The 18,164-nt window shown below is 43.2% G+C and overlaps 1 protein-coding gene across 2 annotated transcripts in view; it reads left to right on the top strand.

The window, feature by feature from the left end:
* CRAMP1 (cramped chromatin regulator homolog 1) overlaps positions 1 to 18,164 on the top strand; it is a 101,267-nt gene that overhangs the window by 49,319 nt on the left and 33,784 nt on the right. For both annotated transcript variants that reach the window (XM_073636680.1, XM_073636679.1), the window contains exons 9-10: positions 9,544 to 9,625; positions 13,344 to 14,336. In XM_073636680.1, coding sequence (XP_073492781.1) covers positions 9,544 to 9,625; positions 13,344 to 14,336 — 1,075 coding nt within the window. The remainder of the gene's footprint in view (positions 1 to 9,543; positions 9,626 to 13,343; positions 14,337 to 18,164) is intronic.

The following is an 18,164-nucleotide window of genomic DNA, read 5'->3' as shown; positions in this document are numbered from 1 at the left end:
TTCCTCCAAACGCCACTCCCGATCACTCCCAAAGTCAGGGTCCCTGGACAGCCTCCAGTACAACAATCCCAGGCCATCGTAGTCAAAGCCTTCCGCGGGGCTGTCATCCGCTGTCCACGGGCACACTTGGGCTACATACCACTGGAGGGCTCTGTAGCTCTCGTCCAACCGCATTTCTGCCCGGATCAGCCTGCTTAACTCAGCTGTCCACTCCTGGTTCGGCTGTTCCCCCAATAACAGCATTCGCACTTCATACTGCGACCAGTACCTTACATGGATGGAGGGGAGAACTTTTCCCTGGTTTCGCTGCTCACGGGCTAGCGCTTCCTTCCAGAGTTCGCAGCGGATAGAATCAAACCATCCTAGCAAGACCTGCTCTGATACTGGTCCTCTGTGCTGTATCTGCATCTCTCGCAACCACCTTCTGAATTCCTCTTCCATGGTGGCTGGTATCTGTACCTCTCCTCTCCTGCTATCTGGACCTTGGATCCAGGTGATGGTTTGGATGTGTTCACGGCAAGGAAGCACGATCCCACCGGTCCCTCCCGGCTCTGAAGTAAGTCTTTCAGAGTGGCTCTCCTGCAGGCTGGTTTGGAGTGTCCCAGTAACTGGAGAGCAAATCCCACAGCTGCCAACCAATGTAATGAGCCCCTGCTCGCTCGGTACCACTCTCCCGACACTCCTCTTTGGCTATAGATTGCAGATCGCAACTTCTGATGGTTCGGTCATCCGATGCTCCGGGATTCGAACTACAGCTATGTGCCGTTCTAATCCAGTTGTGATAGCTCAGAACAAACACCAGGCAGGCTGTATGTAAGTTCAAGCAGGAATCTCCTTTATTGAAAGGAATACAGGCTCTTTTATACAGTAAAAGAGAAGGTGCATACCTCCTGCTCATATTACTCTGAATATACACCTGTGACCAGAAACCTAATTAACATGGGCTAATTAACTAATCCCTTTAGACAGCCTAGATGACTCATGATGTCATGACCCTGTATCTCAGAAAACACAATCAACATTATCACAAATCAACACAGAACTCTTCTTCACACAATAGCAGAGTTAATTAACACAAACAACAATGGGGATCTAATGACTCTTAGATCCCATACTAGACTTATTTACAATAAACACATTCTAGCAGGCAACAGACAGACAGACAGGTGGCTGGAATTGACATCAGCATCTCCTAACAGTATTTGTCCCAGCATTATGAATCAGCCACTATTTCTAATATGGCAAATCCAGGGTCCCCAGAGTCTGTGTCTCTTGGGGGGATATGGACCTGAATCCAAAGTAACACCACCTCAAGGGTCCTCAGGCATACAGCTCACAAAGAGCACCGTTCGATCGGCAAGAGGCTAGCATTCAGTCCCCTCCAGAAGTCTCTCTCCAGGCTAGGTCTGTCACAAATGTTAATTTTTTCAAGTCTATTCCTAATTCTGTCCTCTGTTAGCCCTGAGAATGCTTCCTGTGATGTGTCGATTCCCTCGTGAAGACTGAGAAGTAGAATACATTCAATACCTTCACCATCTCACCATTTTTTGTAACCAGATTCCGTTCCTCATTTTTTATGGGGCTAATATGGTCTGTCCACCCTCTCCTTACTGTTTATATACTTAAAGAATTTCTTGGGATTTTTTTTTGCTCTCCTCTGCTATGTGTCTTTCATGTTCTATCTTAGCCGCCCTAATTGCACCCTTACATTTCTTGTTGCATTCTTTGTAAAGTTTGAATGCTGATGATGATCCCTCGGCCATGTATTTTTTGAAGGCCTTCTCCTTTGCTTTTATATGCATTTTAACATTGGAGTTAAGCCACCCAGGACTTTTTGTTCACTCTTTTAAATTTATTTCCCAATGGGATGCACTGGCTAATGCCCTTATTTAATATGCTCTTAAAGCAAACCCATCTCTCCTACGTGTTCTTGGTTCCTAAGATTTCATCCCAATTAATATCTTCTAGCAAGGTTCGTAGTTTAGGGAAGTTGGCGCTTTTGAAATTCAGTGTCTTTGTATACCCCTTATGTTTCCTATTTGTGTGATTTATACTGAAGCTAATTGACCTGTGATCGCTGTTTCCTAAATTGCCCCGTATTTCCACATCCGTGATCAGGTCTGTATTGTTGGTAATCAGTAGGTCTAGCTTTGTTTCTAGTTGGTGCGTCTATCATCTGACCCATTAAATTGTCCTGTAAGATATTTAGGAACTGGCGAGCCTTAGACAAATGCGTGGTTCCTTCCGCCCAGTCTATGTCTGGATAATTAAATTCCCCCATTATGATGACACTTCTCATCCTTGATGCTAATCCAAATTGTGATAGGAGTTCCGTCTCCCCCTCCTTCCACAGGTTAGGGGACCTATAGCATACTCCCCGTATTACTTTCCCCTTGGTTTCCTTAGTTACATATCGCAGCAGCACAATCCACAGCGCTATTATGTGATTCACAGGGAGAGGTGATGCAGCCAGACAGTTCACATGCTGCTACTGAACCAATGCTGGCAGATGTGTTTCTGGCAGTGCAAACCTGTAATATCTCTGTGTAAACCCTAACTGACCAGGTCCTGAGTATTAAAGAAGATATATCGATTGTCCATCAGGACTTTAAAAAAAATATGCAAATGTGCCATTGCACTGGAAGGGAGAGTAAGCACATTCGAGGATGATATGGCCCCATGAAAGATGAACTAAAACATACCAGAGCTAAGATGATCAATCACGAGACATGGATGTCGGCCCAGGATTCTTTGGTTCCGCCGCGGAACAGTGATGTTTTTTTACAAAAATGGCATTCTATGAAGAGGGGGAGAAAAAAGGTTGCCTATTGGCAAAAATAGCTAGGTCGCAACAATCCTAACCAGCCATAGGAGCCACTTGCTCTTCCACTGGGTGGGTAGTTGATGACCCTGATTTAAATTGTTAGCGAACTGTCATCCTTTTACTTGGATCTTTACGGATCTCAAGATGATTATTCTTCTGAGTCGCTGGCAGGCTACCTTAGTGATTTATCCTTACACACCCTATCCTTTGCGGCCCGTCTGGCATTAGATGCTCCACTCACCCTGGATGAGTTACTGAAGGTGGCCTGTTCCTTCCCCACATGTAAAGCCCCTGGGGGGGTGGTATTTCTATGGAAGTGTATACCACCTATGGGGAGATGATCCTACCCAGGTTGCTGAGGTTTTAAATGCCTCGTTTAAGGTGAGTTTGTTACCTACCTCAATGTCTAGGGCAAATGTAGTTTTGTTACTGAAACTGGGAAGGGACCCCCTGGACCCTAGCTCGTACAGACCTATATCCCTGTTACAATGTGATGTAAATATCTTAGATAAGGTCCTGACATTGAGAGTGAACACATTTATTTTGTCTATAATACATCCTGATCATGCAGGGTTCATGCCTCCAAAGTCTACAGCCACTAATCTCAGGGGGCTCTTCCTGAACATGCAGACACAGGCTGATAATTTAGGACAGGCATTTGACAGTATCAGTTGGCCATATCTCTGGGCGGTACTTTCTAAGTTTGGTTTTGGTGCTCGCTTTATCGTATGGGTGCGCCTTCTATACAGTTCACCGCAGGTAGCTATTAGGGTGTCGGATAGAATGTCTCCTGCTTTTGCGTTGGGCAGGGGCACCAGCCAGCCAGTTCCCTCTCACCCCTGCTCTTTGCCATAGCGATTGAGCCCCTGGCGGCCTTCCACATATCACCGGGTTTCAGTATGGCAAATTTCAGGAGAAGCTCATGCTATACGCTGATGATATGTTGTTGTTTCTGGGAGACACCTCATCTTCTCTAACCAGTGCTATGTCCCTAATCTCTGAATTTGGTCGATTTTCCGGGCTCATTATTAATTGGACCAAGTCAGCAATAAAGTTGTTGGATATCGCACCTGGACAAGCAGAGTCTTTCCCCTGTTCTATTCCCTTGGTGACCTCTTTCAAATATCTGGGTATCCAAATATCTCCTGTCATTATGGACTATTGTAGCCTGAACGTGCGTCCCCTGATGGCCCGGTTTAAAGATAAAATATAAAAGATAAAATATCTGTAATAAGCCTAAAATGTCCCTGGTGGGGAAAACTAATTTAATTAAAATGATACCTGAGGAGATGACCAGAATGGCAACTTCCAGGGCCCTATTTCAGGCTAGGAAGGTCATTCTGTTAAAGAGGAACTGCAGTCTGCTCACATAATTTATAATAAAAACATCTTTGTCATCTGAAGCTTTCCTTCAACCACTTTGCATATTTTTTTATATGTATGGTGATTCTGTACTTGCCAAATATGCTGCAGAAATCTCCCTCCACTGTGTCTGGCTGCAACCATTTTAACTGTGGGCAGCTGAAGCTGCTGCCTGTTCACTTCCTAGATTTACACAGACACACAGAGGCACACCCCCCAGCTCTGCAGCCCTGCAGCTCTCATTGGCCCTCTTATGACTCATCCCCCTCCCTTCCTGGCAAACTCGAGAGAGAGAGCCGAGCTTGATGTCATAAGCCTATGCTTTTTACCAGACAAGAAACAGGAAGTGGGCTGTATAAGGTATTTACTGGCAGAAAAAAAAAAATGTTTTACTATCCGAAGTTAAAACAACAAGGGCAGAAGATTTAATAGATTAATAGAAAGTTGAAAAAAAATGACTGAAGTTCCACTTTAAGTTGGAAATCTATAATCCCCCACATCGGTTAAAACATGGTTGGCTCATATGGGAAATGTGCTCTATTTGGAAAGATACATATATCAACACAGAAGCCGACTGAATAAATGTGAGAAGCTTTGGTCGCCATGGCTCAATGTCCCTGGGTTGTCCCCAAGGGAACTCATTTTGATGCAGGTACTGGATAATTTGGAATGCATCCGGGGAATGTAGGTGGGCTATGGATGGGCTGTGTGGCCCCCTATGGGTCCCACAGACCCATCACTCAAACCCCATCTATCTGGGATATGGGATAGGGGAAATTCAGTGGGAGACGACACGGAAACCTTACGGGACAGAGTGGCTGTTTAATAATATACCTAATTTGCAAGGAATGTGAGTTGTATTTAAATATGTTTTATTGATATAGTGGAATGGAAACCGCTTTTGTACTTGCATACTCTTCTGTTATTCTTTGTACTTGGTATTGTCTCATTTAATAAAATCTTTCCGATTTAAAAAAAAAAAAAAAAAAAAGATGATCAATCACATTTTCTGTTTAAAAAAAAAAAATGATGCTCAATCACAAATATAGGCTGGACGGTATAGAGACCAAAGAAAGGAGCAATAATGTTTGTATCCTAGGTTTACCAGGATACTACCTAATGAGGGCAAACACCTAGCTGATTACATTGAAAAATGGCCATTTTGAGCTGTTTGCTAGAAAAAGTTTTACTGCCATGTTTGCTGTGGAACAAGCTCATAAAATACCAGCTTGTCCATTATCTCTTGGTCATCCTCCACTTCCTTTTATCTCGAAACTACTCAGTTATAAGGACAAAGATATACCGTAATCCTCATGCTGGCTCGTAAGAGGAAGAATAATGATTTTCATGAAGCAAAGATCTCCTTTTTCTCAGATTTCTCGGCAAAGGTACAGAAATAATGTGCTAAGTACATAAATGTAAAAAGAATGGCTCCAAGCCCTCCAACTTCCATACACAATGCTCCACCCAGCTAAACTCAGGGTTGTGGATGGGGAAACCATGCAATTTTTTGATACTCCGGGTGCTGTAGGATCCTGGTTACATAGAAATCCAGAGTATTTGCTCCAAAAATAAATAACGTGCCAATCAGCTTCTGAATATGGTACTTATAACCTTGACTTGGCCTATATTTACCGCGGACATGGGAAAACGCAGCACGTTTTTTGTCTCGTTTTGCGCTTTTCCTGAGGCTGGCAGTCAAAACATTCCTATCCTGAATGCAATCGATTCATCCGCATTGAGGCCTCAATAGGGCAGCTCCTAGACTCTGCTAAAAGCCTATGTGTACATTTAGCTGCCAGTGTAGGCTAGTGTACATGAAGCCTTAGGCAGGTGGCCCCTGTATACCTTGTCAGCATTGTTTGATGTTTCAGCCTGTGACCTTTTGCTTCAGCTTCTGGTTGGACTCACTTTAAGGCCACGGGTTTTCCCCCCAGCAGTGTTCCCGAGAGGAAAAATTTGGTTTGTCGTTTTTGTGTGCGTTTTTTTTTTTTTTTTTTCAGTATTTTTTAGCAAAGTTTTGCTGAGATGTTTTCATGTGCAGAGATTTAAGTCCTGTGCACACGGGTCCAGTTACACCAGCTACATTCAGATCTACCTTTTAATGCTCGGACTCTAGATCCGTTCCTTTTTAGCTAGAACAGTTTCTAATTTGGTCAGTCATAATCTGGATACTGTCACATATTGTACTTCCCCTTTTTAGGGATATTACAGGGCACATCCGTACCAATCAGAGTTGGGTACTCCTACCATCTTGAACAATTAGGGCAGTGTCTAAGGAGACGCTTGTGATGTCACGGAATGTTAAGGGCCTGGGAGATCCGAGTAAAAAACAGGCTGTTTTTACTGCATTATTGTCTCATGAACTGGCAGTAATTTGCCTGCAGGAGACACACGTGTCGAGATGTGGTCACTATTTTTAGGACAAAATTTAAATATTAATATCACTCCATTTACTCTGTATACCCTAGAGGTTTAAGTGTTTTAGTGGCATCCTGAGTGATTTTCTCCTGCACCCAAATTGAATTTGATGAGCAGGGACAATATGTTTTTCTACCTTGTACATTTAGAAGCTATCTATTGTGTAGTGGCTAATATTCATGACCCCCCCGCCAGATAAGGGAGAGGTCTTGAAATGCTTATCTAGCTTTATGGCCTGATTCCCTAATAATTCCGATGTTGCTGTGGGAGACTTTAACAATATATGGCAACAGCTAGGGTTGCAACAATACCTTTGCTGTATGATTTGAACCCATACAAATTGAATGGGCTCAAATCGCACTGCAAAGAATTGCATACGATTTGAACAGAATGTGGTGTGATTCCTGTTCACACAGGAGCGGTGCGGGAATAGGCACTGCTTTTGCTCCAATCGCACTGTAAAGGTATCGGCTTACTATATCGGCACATTTTGTACGAATACTCGTGCAAATACTCTGTATCGGTACCGATACCAGTATCTGTATCAGTGAAACCCTAGCGACAACATCGCCCAGACAAGCTCAAGTATTCCTGCTGTTTGAGCACCTATCGTTCCAACTCTTGATTGGGCATGGCCTCAGTTCTTCCATGGATTGAGTCCGCTTTGCGCCTGTCACACCACCCACCGTTGTTAATTACACTAACTGTAAACCTAATCCTCACAGACGAATACCATGGAAGGTTAACCCATTCTGGCTCTGTCTGATTATGGAATATTCAAAGATGTTGTCTATACTAGCGAATTTCTTCACTACCAGTAGTGGTACAGATTCCAGACTGATCACATTGGATGCCATAAAGGTGTTCCTTGGGGGGGGGGGGGGGGGGGTGCTGAATAAGGATATTTCTAGGGTTAGGCACTCCACCGAGCAGTGGAGGGGGGGACTTCTAAAAGAAGTACATGAGGAAGAAGAGCAATTCATAGTCAAGTCGATAGAGGGAAGTCCAACAACTTTATAAATCTGTGCCTTTGATGAGGGCAGACCACCAAGATGGTGAAAATATAGACCATTTGCTGGCAGTTATTGTCTGGTCACAACAAGACTCCTCCATGATTATGGCTATTAAGACAAGTTAGGTGAGCTAACATATATAAAACTGTGGAAGAATTGGATTGCTTTATTGCATTTTATGGGGATCTTTATAGTACAAAGATTAGTTTTTACATACTATGCAAATGCCCAGATTAACGTTAGATGAAAGATGATCCCTGGAGTCACTTCTTACGTTGGAGGTATTTATTAGATGCGGGATCTGAGGCCTCAAATAAGGCATCAGGATTTGAAGTCCTTTCATCGGAGATCTATAAAAGATATGGTGAAGGTACTGTTGCTTGAGTTACTGAAGGTATTGAAGGAAGCTTATTCTCTGGGAGCCCTTACGGACTCTTATGAGAGAAGCGATAATAGTTGTTCTCCCAAAACCATTTAAAGATTCTCTTCTCCCAGAATTATACAGACCCAAATCACTTCTCACTTCGGATGTGAAGATCACCCTCTATGCGGATGACGCATTGCTCTTCTTGGGAGATACCAAGCAAACATTATCTTCTCTAATGCGACTAATAGCACATTTTGGAGAGTTCTCAGGCTTCCACATAAACTGGGATACATCTGTTTTACTTCCGTTAGACCCTTTAACAGGAACTGTACCTGTTGTTGAGGCTTCTCAAATGAGTACTTGATACTGTTAAATACTTAGGGGTCATTATTCCCAAAGACTTGCAGGTGTACCTAAGCCTTAACCTGTGTCCACTTTTAGATAAATGTAAACTTAAAGAGGTTTTCAAGCCTGGAGAAATTTTTTTTAAAGCCAGCAACTACAAATACTGTAGCTGCTGACTTTTAATATTAGGACACCTACCTGTCCAGGGAGCTTGCAATGTCGGCACTCCAGAAGATTTTCGGATCAGCTGTCGGGTGCTGCCACTGCCATCTCCACTAAGGAAAACCGGCAGTGAAGCCTTTCGGCTTCACAGTCGGTCCCCTACTGGGCACGAAGCGTGCTGCGATTTATAATGGGCCCGGCGGCGGAAGGGGGGGGGGTGCAACTTCCGAGGGATGGCGCCGTCTCCCAGAGGTGGGAACAGGGACCTGTCAAAAACAGATACCCGTTGCCCCCCTAAGAGGTGCCAAACGTGGCACCGGGGGAGGGGGGGAAGCAAACAAGCGGAGGTTCCACTTTTGTGTGGAACTCCACTTTAAATGTACTACATGGTGTAAACTTCCACTTAGTTATATGCAGGACTAATCTTATTAAACTGGTATGGGCATCTCCGCTTCCCTATATATTACATAATTCACCAGTGTGGATTTACCCGAAAATGGTACAAGAAATTGACTCCCTCTTCAGAGTCTTAATTTGGAGAAGGAAACCTCCTTCCTATTAAGCTTTCTATCCTTTCACCATCTAAGGATGCAGGAGGCGGTTCCACATTCCAAAACCTATTTTTATAGCATCGCAACTTCAGCAAATTATTAGCCCAAAAATGAACATCTCCTCGCCTCCTCCCGCTATCGAATAATGGAAACATCAGGTTGACAATACCAAATCCCGGGAAAAAAGATTAAAAGCTTATGGAGTCTCTAATTAGCGGTGCCAGGATTGGCCCTATTTTACCTTGGTAGCACAAACATTAATTTTATCTCCATCCTAATTGTATGCTATTGAAATTCAAAAATTGTATACTTCATTGATTAATATGTTGTATATTTGTACTAACATAATGGACTCTTATTGTTGCTTGTTTGTTGGGTTGTATGTAAACAAAAAATGGCACACAAATTTGTGTCCCAAAAAGCAATAAATATCAAAATTTAAAATTCAAAAAGTGTCTTGTATTTATGTATTTTTTTGGTGTCTCCTTCTTTAACCAGGATGATAGTAGAGCTGCACAGAAAAGTCTCCAGCCTCATAGAGTTCCTGAAACAAAAGTGGGCACTGCAGGAAGTCCGGGTTGTATCCTTAAAAGTGTTTATTTCAGATATTTGGGTTTTGGATAAAGGTAAAATGTTAGTCACAAATCTTCCCATCTGTTAGCTCAAAACAGCAGACCAGTTGATATGGAAACTACAGAGACTTATGTCTAAAGCCAAAACTATTATTTTTTTCCATTTTGGATAGAGTTAGGGGAGGATTGAGACCAATGTCAGTTTAATTTTTGCCATGGTTTGTCATTAGGGAAATTTATTTTCACTTGTCAGACTCTGCAGAAAGAGAGAGGATGTCTCTCCAATGTGAAGAAAATCACCTCTTAGACAATTGTGCTGGGAGCAAGTGTCCACATTAGAAGATTCCCCCTCCATTTCTTTTCTGGTGGCAACTCCAAATTTTAGATATTCCCTCCCTTTCATTCCCTGTGACAGTCACCGGGACAATTAAAGAAAGTGACCATTTTTGACCATCATCGCGACCTCTGTTTCTGCTGACACAGCAATGCAGAGTTGTGGGGTAAAAGCTCACCCCTAGGAAGTTGGAGATTAAAGAGAGCTCAATTTTAACAACCACTGTTTCTACAATAAGCATAATACAGGACAAAAATGTACTTTTTTGGTGCCACACACAACCACTTTTTAAGCTAAAAATACAAATATTTTATCTTGCATAGATCATAAAACCAATCCATAAAATCAATAATGTGATGAATAATCTGTACAGTATAGCCACTCCTAAATCACTAGTCTCTGCTAACAAAGACACACCTCCTATATAAATGTACACCTGAGTATAAGGATAGAAATATATACAGTAAGTTTGCTATCTGGGAGGTAGGGCAGTTGTATACATTGCAGTGAGGTATCCTCTGGTCCCGACGCATTTGCAGTTTTAAAGCTTCATCAGGTGACCCTGATACAATTTACACTTTAGAATATAGGTATAGAAGTAGCACAGCATATTCGTTAGGAACACCCTAAGACCACCCCACACAGGTTAGGAAATGGACGGCAGGGGAGCACCCTCTGGCGAGTGGGCAGCAAAGCTCCCAAGCAAGAGGATGATAAAAAAGGAGGGTACTTTTAAAATTTCCAAGCATCAGATAAATCCTCTGGGTCGAGCAGCAGCGCATCCACTTCTGCATCCCTAATAACAACAATATTGGAATGAATGGCTTTTGTTTTCTAAAATGTCAAAGCTTGGTAGAGTCTTAACAGCCATCATCATGGTCTCCATCTTTCTAATCAATATATGCTTGGGACCTTTATTGGCCGGTCTCCAGTCGGTGCTTTGTTGCCTTCCATTTCCTATCCTGTGTAGGGTGGTCTTGGGGTGTTCCTAATAGAGATGCAGTGCTACTCCCATACCTATATTTGTAGGTATAGGGGTCTCCTAATGAAGCGTTAAACTGCAAAATGCGTCGGAACCTGAGGGTACCCCTCTGCACTCTATATAAGTGCCCTACCTCCCAGATAGCAAACTTACTGTATATATTTATATGCTTTATATCCTTATAGGAGGTGTGTCTTTGTTAGCAGAGACAAGCACTTTAGGAATGGCTATACGAAATATTCTTTAGTTCCTTGTCTTCTTGTATTATGTATTGCTTCTCTAATTCGGATGTGGTGCTACTCTCATTAGGCTTTACTCCTGTTTTCTTTTGAAGTAAATGTTTAGTAACTTTCTAATTTTGAAGTACACTTGTCATGAACCTGGGCATTTAAAATTGAAGGTATAACAAAAAATGACTGCCGTATATTCAAACCCTAACTAAATTATATAGTTTTCCTAAAGCACAAAGTATTGTAAACAGCTGTCTGGTTTTCCTTTTAAAAAATACAGTTTTTGCTTTTTTAATCTTTTGTTTTATCCCTGTGCTACTGAACTCCTGCAGCCTCTTTGCAGCCACTTCTGTGAACATTTGCTCCAGAGGTGACTGCATGACATTTCTCAGGGTAGTTTTCTGTATGGTAACAACAATGAACCATGCCAGTGCAATTAGCGTTGGCACAGCAACTTTTAGTCTACTTAAGATGTCCTGATAACAGGGTGACAGTTCAAAAGAGCAATTGAGGGACAGGGACACGGTGTTGTCACTCTATAATAGGAAGTTCCTGAACAAGGACCTTTATGGTAGGATTAAGAGGTATTCTTTTTTAAAAGCTGCAGATGTAGAAAACATTTAAATGAGTTATGATGTTACATAAGCATGTTAAAGATTATGAGATTTCAGGGATTGGTTTTAGTTCTACTTTACATAGGGGTCACCTTCAATGTAAACCCCATGTTAAAATAGGGGTGCCTAATTTACATGCAAATCTAAACTGTGCCTGTAAAAGTTTTTACCCTTCCCTCTCCCACTCCTTAGGTCCTCCATTTTAGTAAAATAAAACACTAGTGGGTTGGCTCAAGAGATTGAAAGGATGGGTTTAAGCTCAACATGTTAAAGTATTAGTAAAAGGTTTACTTGTTTTTTTAATTAATATAACAAACGTTGTTCTCACCTGCTCTGTGCAATGGTATTGCACAGAGCGGCCCCAATCCTCCCTCCTCTTCTTGGGTCCTCAACCGGAGATCTTTGCTCCTTCGCATCTTTGTGTGTCCCCCTAGCAGGGCTTGCTAGGGGGACACACAAAGATGCAGAGGAACAAAGCTCACACTGTGCCTGCTCACTCCTGAGGTGTCTATGGAGCCACACACACAGCGGGGCTTTGCCCGGCCCCCCCCCACACTTCCTCCTCGCTGCAATTGATTGACAGCAGCAGGAGCCAATAAATTATTTATATAAAATATATATATATATATATATATATATATATGTGTGTGTGTGTGTGTGTGTGTGTGTGTGTGTGTGTGTGTGTGTGTGTATGTATATATATATATATATGTATGTATGTTTTGTGTGTGTGTATATATATGTATATGTATATGTATGTATGCATGTATGTGTATATATGTATATATATGTATGTATGTTTTGTGTGTGTGTGTGTATGTGTGTATATATATATATATATATATATATATATATATAGCGAGTCCCTGTGTGAAGAGGAAGAGAAGGGAGAAAAGATGCAGCCATGACACATTTGGCACTTTTTGGGGGGTAACGGGTTCCGGGTTTTGACAGGTACCCACTCCCCCTACCAGTCAGATCACTGTAGTGATCTGAGCGGAAGTCGGCCCACCCCTCCTTCCCCCGCAGCCTTCTGGGACACGTCATAGGTCCCGGAAGACTGTGGGACCATTCACAATTGCGCGACTCGCGCATGCGCAGTTGCTGGCGCCTGAACCCAAAACCAATTGAAGAATTGGCTTGGGTGAGGTGAACGCTGGATCCTTGGACAGGTAAGTGTCCTTATATTAAAAGTCTGCAGCTACAGTATTTGTAGCTGCTGACTTTAAATGTTTTTTTTGGGGAGGGGGGGTTAGGGGGAGAGAATGGAGCTCCTCTTTAATGCAAGGAATGCATTAAGGTTAAAAAAAAAAAGTTTTTTTAGCTTTAGTATCACTTTAAGGGCTGCCTAACATTCAAATGCTTTGTTTTCCTCTATTGTTTCGATACATGCTCATATTTCATCATATGCTTAGTTTAAATTGGCTAGGCTTTTGACTGATCCACTTACCAAGTTTAATTTGCCTGAGCATTGACAGAATAATTTAAGTCTGCTTGTTAGGAAATGGTTTACCATTGGCTGTCAGTTGAAATTTTTGTCAACGTTTCCTTTACTAACTTCCTCAGAGGAAATCCCTAGAGGATCCACAGCTGGCCGAGGTGGAGGATTCCAAAGAGGACTTGTGCTTATTCCCACCAGAATTGGCACAGTTGTCATCTTTACCAGGTGTGGCTAGGGTGGTTCACTCCAAAGCTTACTGTACCGTCCATTGGCAAGAGTCTGGCAAGTGCAAACAAAGCTCAAAGGATGCTCTCCTGCCACCTGCTCAGATTTTAGGTATCCAGACTGGACAAGGGACAGCACGGGTGCAGCTAAAGTGCCCACGTGGCAGTACAGACACTAAACAAGCAAACAAAATGGAAACGGCAAGCAGTGCTACAGCAGACAGGACCCCAACAATAGAAAATGGCCCTGGAGAGAACATTGCTTGTGAAGGGCTGCCAGATGGTCCAAAGACCCCTGATGAAGCCCCTCCAGAAAACATGGATATGCCAGTCAATCCAGACACACCTGGTGAAGTGTCCAGCAGTGAGCTGCCAATTGTGGATGAACTGTCAATAAATGACCCTTTTCCTCGTTATTTGAAGTCTTGTCAAGACCTTATCGTTCCAGAAGGAAGCCCTTCAACAGCAAACGCTGTGATAAGTCCCCCCATATCTCCCAGTACAAATCCCAAAAGCTCTGACCAGGCAGCTTCTCCCAGCCAGGAAAAGGCTGATGTTCAGCCTGCAAATTGCCAGCTGGAGAATTGCACTACACAGCCGTCAGGAACGACGGACTCTCAGGTGAAGGAGCAGAGTGGCTCGTCCAAAGCTCCCAAAGACAACTCTAACCAGCTCATTGAGCAGCTGCGTCAGGAGGGCTGGAACCAACGCACTTCAGAAAACCTGACACTAGCTGAGGTCTACCTCATGTTGGGAAAGCCAGGCAAGTTACAGCTGGAGTACGAGTGGATGGATCCCAACAATTCTGATGATCCTGAATGCCCACTACGCCACCAACAGAGACTCCTCAATTGTCTTTTGAGACTCATTGCTACAGAGGCAAACCCTAAAACTGTAAGCATTTTTTTTCTTTCACCTGTTCATGTTTTCTACAGAGAGGTGTAATTTTAAGCTATGCTTGTTTAACCCTTTTAATGCATAGAGTTCAAGAGTGGAACCTAGATTCTAATGCCAAATTTAAGAACGTCAGTATGGTTTAGTTTAGTTAAAACACAGCTAGAGTTAACTTATTTAAAAAAAAAATAAACAAGCAGACATCTCTCTCCTGCAATAACAAACCCTTACCAGCCTGCTGGCAGCCCTCTATTGAATGCACACTGAGCTGCACATGCGCAGCTCAACGTTTATTCACGGCACACTATGGTTATGCCAGAATGGTCGACTCCCATGTGCATGCATGGGATGATGTAATTCCTTAACTGCCTGAAAACCCAGCACCTGGTAGTAGCTGAGGATAAGAGGACAGCGCCTGGCAAGGGATTTTACTGCCACATCGCTGAAATGCGAAAGTGAATATCCCTGGAGTTTAATACTCCTATCCAAATAATGATTATTTTTTTATTTTATTATTATTATTTTTTTTATTTTAGGCTGTGAAAAATACACTATATTACCAAAAATATTGGGATGCCTAACTTTACACACACATGCACTTCAATGGCATCCCAATCTTATCCTGTGGGGTTCAATATTGAGTTGGCCCACCCTTTGCAGCTATAACAGCTTCAACTCTTCTGGGAAGGCTGTCCAAGGTTTAGGAGTGTGTCTATGGAAATGTTTGACCATTCTTCCAGAAGCGCATTTGTGAGGTCAGGCACTGATGTTGGACATGAAGACCTGGCTCACAGTCTCCGCTCTAATTCATCCCAAAGGTGTTCTATCGGGTTGAGGTCAGGACTCTGTACAGGCCAGTCAAGTTCCTCCACCCCTAACTCGCTCATCCATGTCTTTATGGACCTTGCTTTTTGCACTGGTGCGCAGTCATGTTGGAACAGGAAGTGGCCATCCCCAAACTGTTCCCACAAAGTTGGGAGCATGAAATTTTCCAAAATGTCTTGGTATACTGACGCCTTAAGATTTCCCTTCATTGGAAGGGGCCAAGCCCAACCCTTGAAAAACAACCCCACACCATAACCCCCCCTCCACCAAATGGTTTGGACCAGTGTACAAAGCAAGGTCCATAAAAACATGTGAGCGAGTTTGGGGTGGAGAACACCTTTGGGATGAATTAGAGCGGAGACTGCGACCCAGGCCTTCTCGTCCAACACCAGTACCTGGCCTCACAAATGCGCTTCTGGAAGAATGGTCAAACATTCCCATAGACACACTCCTAAACCTTGTGGACAGCCTTCCCAGAAGAGTTGAAGCTGTTATAGCTGCAAAGGGTGGGCCAACTCAATAATGAACCCTATGGACTAAGACTGGGATGCCATTAACGGTCATGTGTGTGTAAAGGCAGGTGTCCCAATACTTTTGGTAATATAGTGTATATATGGCAAGATCTCATGCTGAGAAATATTAATATACAGGTCCCAGGAAGAAAGGAGTTTTGCACCAAATATTTTTCAATACCTGAGGCTGAGTGCATGTACAACAGAGGAAGACTATTGATGTAAAGCCGACCATAGACGGAGCAACTTTCTTTCCTGCAACCACTGATTGCATAAAAGAAAATCGCTCGATTTCCCCCATCCACACAGTCAGTGTGGATGGCGGAATCCCTCCCATGAAGCCATTGTGTTCTCCCGGCAGGGCGGTGTGAGGAGTCGCCCCCACCGAGATAACAGTGATTAAGGCTAGCAGCTATAATCGCATGAAAAAATTTGAAATGCTCGTTGTACCCAAGCTGAATGATCGATCAACTTGGGTACATTCAGCCTGCCCATATATGGTTCAAACCTCGGCTGGTTCAGGAGGAACAGTCTATGGCAGGCTTAAGACTTGATATAAAAGCCAGAATGTTACTCATTCAAGCTTGCAAAAAGTCTTAACTGTATAGAGGTGTGGCATCCAATCTTCAGCTCTCTGTATGACATTGAGATTTTCCCAGGATGTTGGAAATCTCGGTTTAACCAATTAGTTTTTTCTATTGAGAAAGCCAAAGTAAGCTTTGCTGATATGTAATTAAGAGCTGCTGGCTGACTCTGGGGAGACCTTAGCAGGTCCTATTGCTGTGTAGCTTGTTTGAGGACTGACAGTTGTCTTTTTTTTTTTTTTTTTTTTTTTTTTTTTTTTTACAAAACATCTGTATGCCTTTGGCCTTTCTTAATATAGAAGTATCTGTACAAAGACTGTTTTATTAACTGAGAAGAAAGGTCATTTTAATTCTGGTTTTATCAAATGGAAAGTGAGGGATAACGTGAAACTGGGGCTCAGACAACAGGTGCTCCAGCTTTCCTCTATTCTGCTAACAAAAAGCATTTTTATTCCATTCTGTGTCTCCTCTCCTAAAAACCTTCTTGCTTCCTATCTGGTGAAAGTGAAAGGGCTGTCGGCGCTCAGTGGTAGGGGCTGGCAAATGGTACCACAGAGCATAGCAGGGGATCATGAGATTGACACTACCAGAGATGTCGGTTTCTGAAGAGTCTGCCGCCAACAAGCTCCCTTTATTAGAGCAGTGTTTCATGGCGCAAGCAATGGGAGAGATGAGCATTTTTGTAAATGTTCACAGACAGACCTTCTACCCACAATCACATTTTAGTCACTTTAAGCTAATTTGAGTAATAAATAGGTGTAGTAAAGTATAAATAGACCATCACAATGCTGGACTCTTTCTCAAGGGTGTTTATTTTTCTACTTCTAACTGAAATCTCATTGTCAAAGTGGTGAGCTGTGCTTTCATGTATACATATAAAGCCAGGTACACACAATTCGTTTTTTTGGGTTGAACGAAAAATAACTGTCAGCTCTGGTTGGAGCCGCTGTACTAACAGTCTGATGTTAGTGCAGTGATCTCCCCCGCTGAGCTGTTGTGTTCTTACAGGGGGCGGTCCCCTCCTGCCAGAACGCTCCAATCAGCGATCTCAACTATTGGCTGAGGACGCTGATCAGGAGGAGCTGGTTAGCTGCTGGTTTTCCAGCATACTTGTCCAACAGAAGCTTCTGTTGGGACCGGCTGGCATACACACAGGCAGAATTTCGGCCAGTTTCTATTGAACCGGCTGATGTCAGCAGGCATTCGTCCCATATGTACGGCACTTTAGTGCCAGCTAAAATTGGGTATGCTAGTATGGGAATAGCCTGATCAGAGAAACAATTGGTGAGCAGACTAAGTATCCGCCGGCAGTCTTGTGTAAAGCTTATCTCCAGGAAAAAGTGTCCCTCCTAAACTTTTTTTTTTTTACCCATTCGGCACTTATTAAAGACTAAGTGCAGCCAAAATAAAAAAATCACAAGAATCACCACAGGGGACATAACTTACAGCCAGTAAGATGTGTCCGTTGTGCTGATGCCTCTACGGTTAGGTGAAATCCTCCTCCGTCCATTTTATTTTGGCTGCACTTAGGCTTTAAATTAAATTCCTAACGAAGTGCGCAGCTTCTGGCAGTGACGATCACTGGCCCAAAGCTACAGTCTGTGCCCACACACCGACTGTTCTCTTCTTAATGGCTTCATCAGTCCACTTCAATGTTTCGGATCCTGAGAGGTCCCTGGCCGAACAGCCAATAGGAAGGGATCACGTCACCCAGGCTGTAACATGGACACTCGAGAAAGCACTTTTCTCCTCTGCAGGAAAGAAGATGAAATGCTCTGGAGCTGGCATGTCAGATGACCAAGGCATTGGGTAAGTAAAAGCAGGGGATTGAGGCCTGCGGGAACGCATTGGAACGGCGTTCCTTTACTTTTTCCGCAGCAGGAGCGCCGTTCCCGTTAGCAGCCGCG

The sequence above is a fragment of the Aquarana catesbeiana genome, linkage group LG06, assembly GCF_042186555.1.
Source record: "Aquarana catesbeiana isolate 2022-GZ linkage group LG06, ASM4218655v1, whole genome shotgun sequence".
NCBI lineage: Eukaryota > Metazoa > Chordata > Amphibia > Anura > Ranidae > Aquarana > Aquarana catesbeiana.
This window is presented reverse-complemented; position numbering and strand designations above follow the sequence as displayed.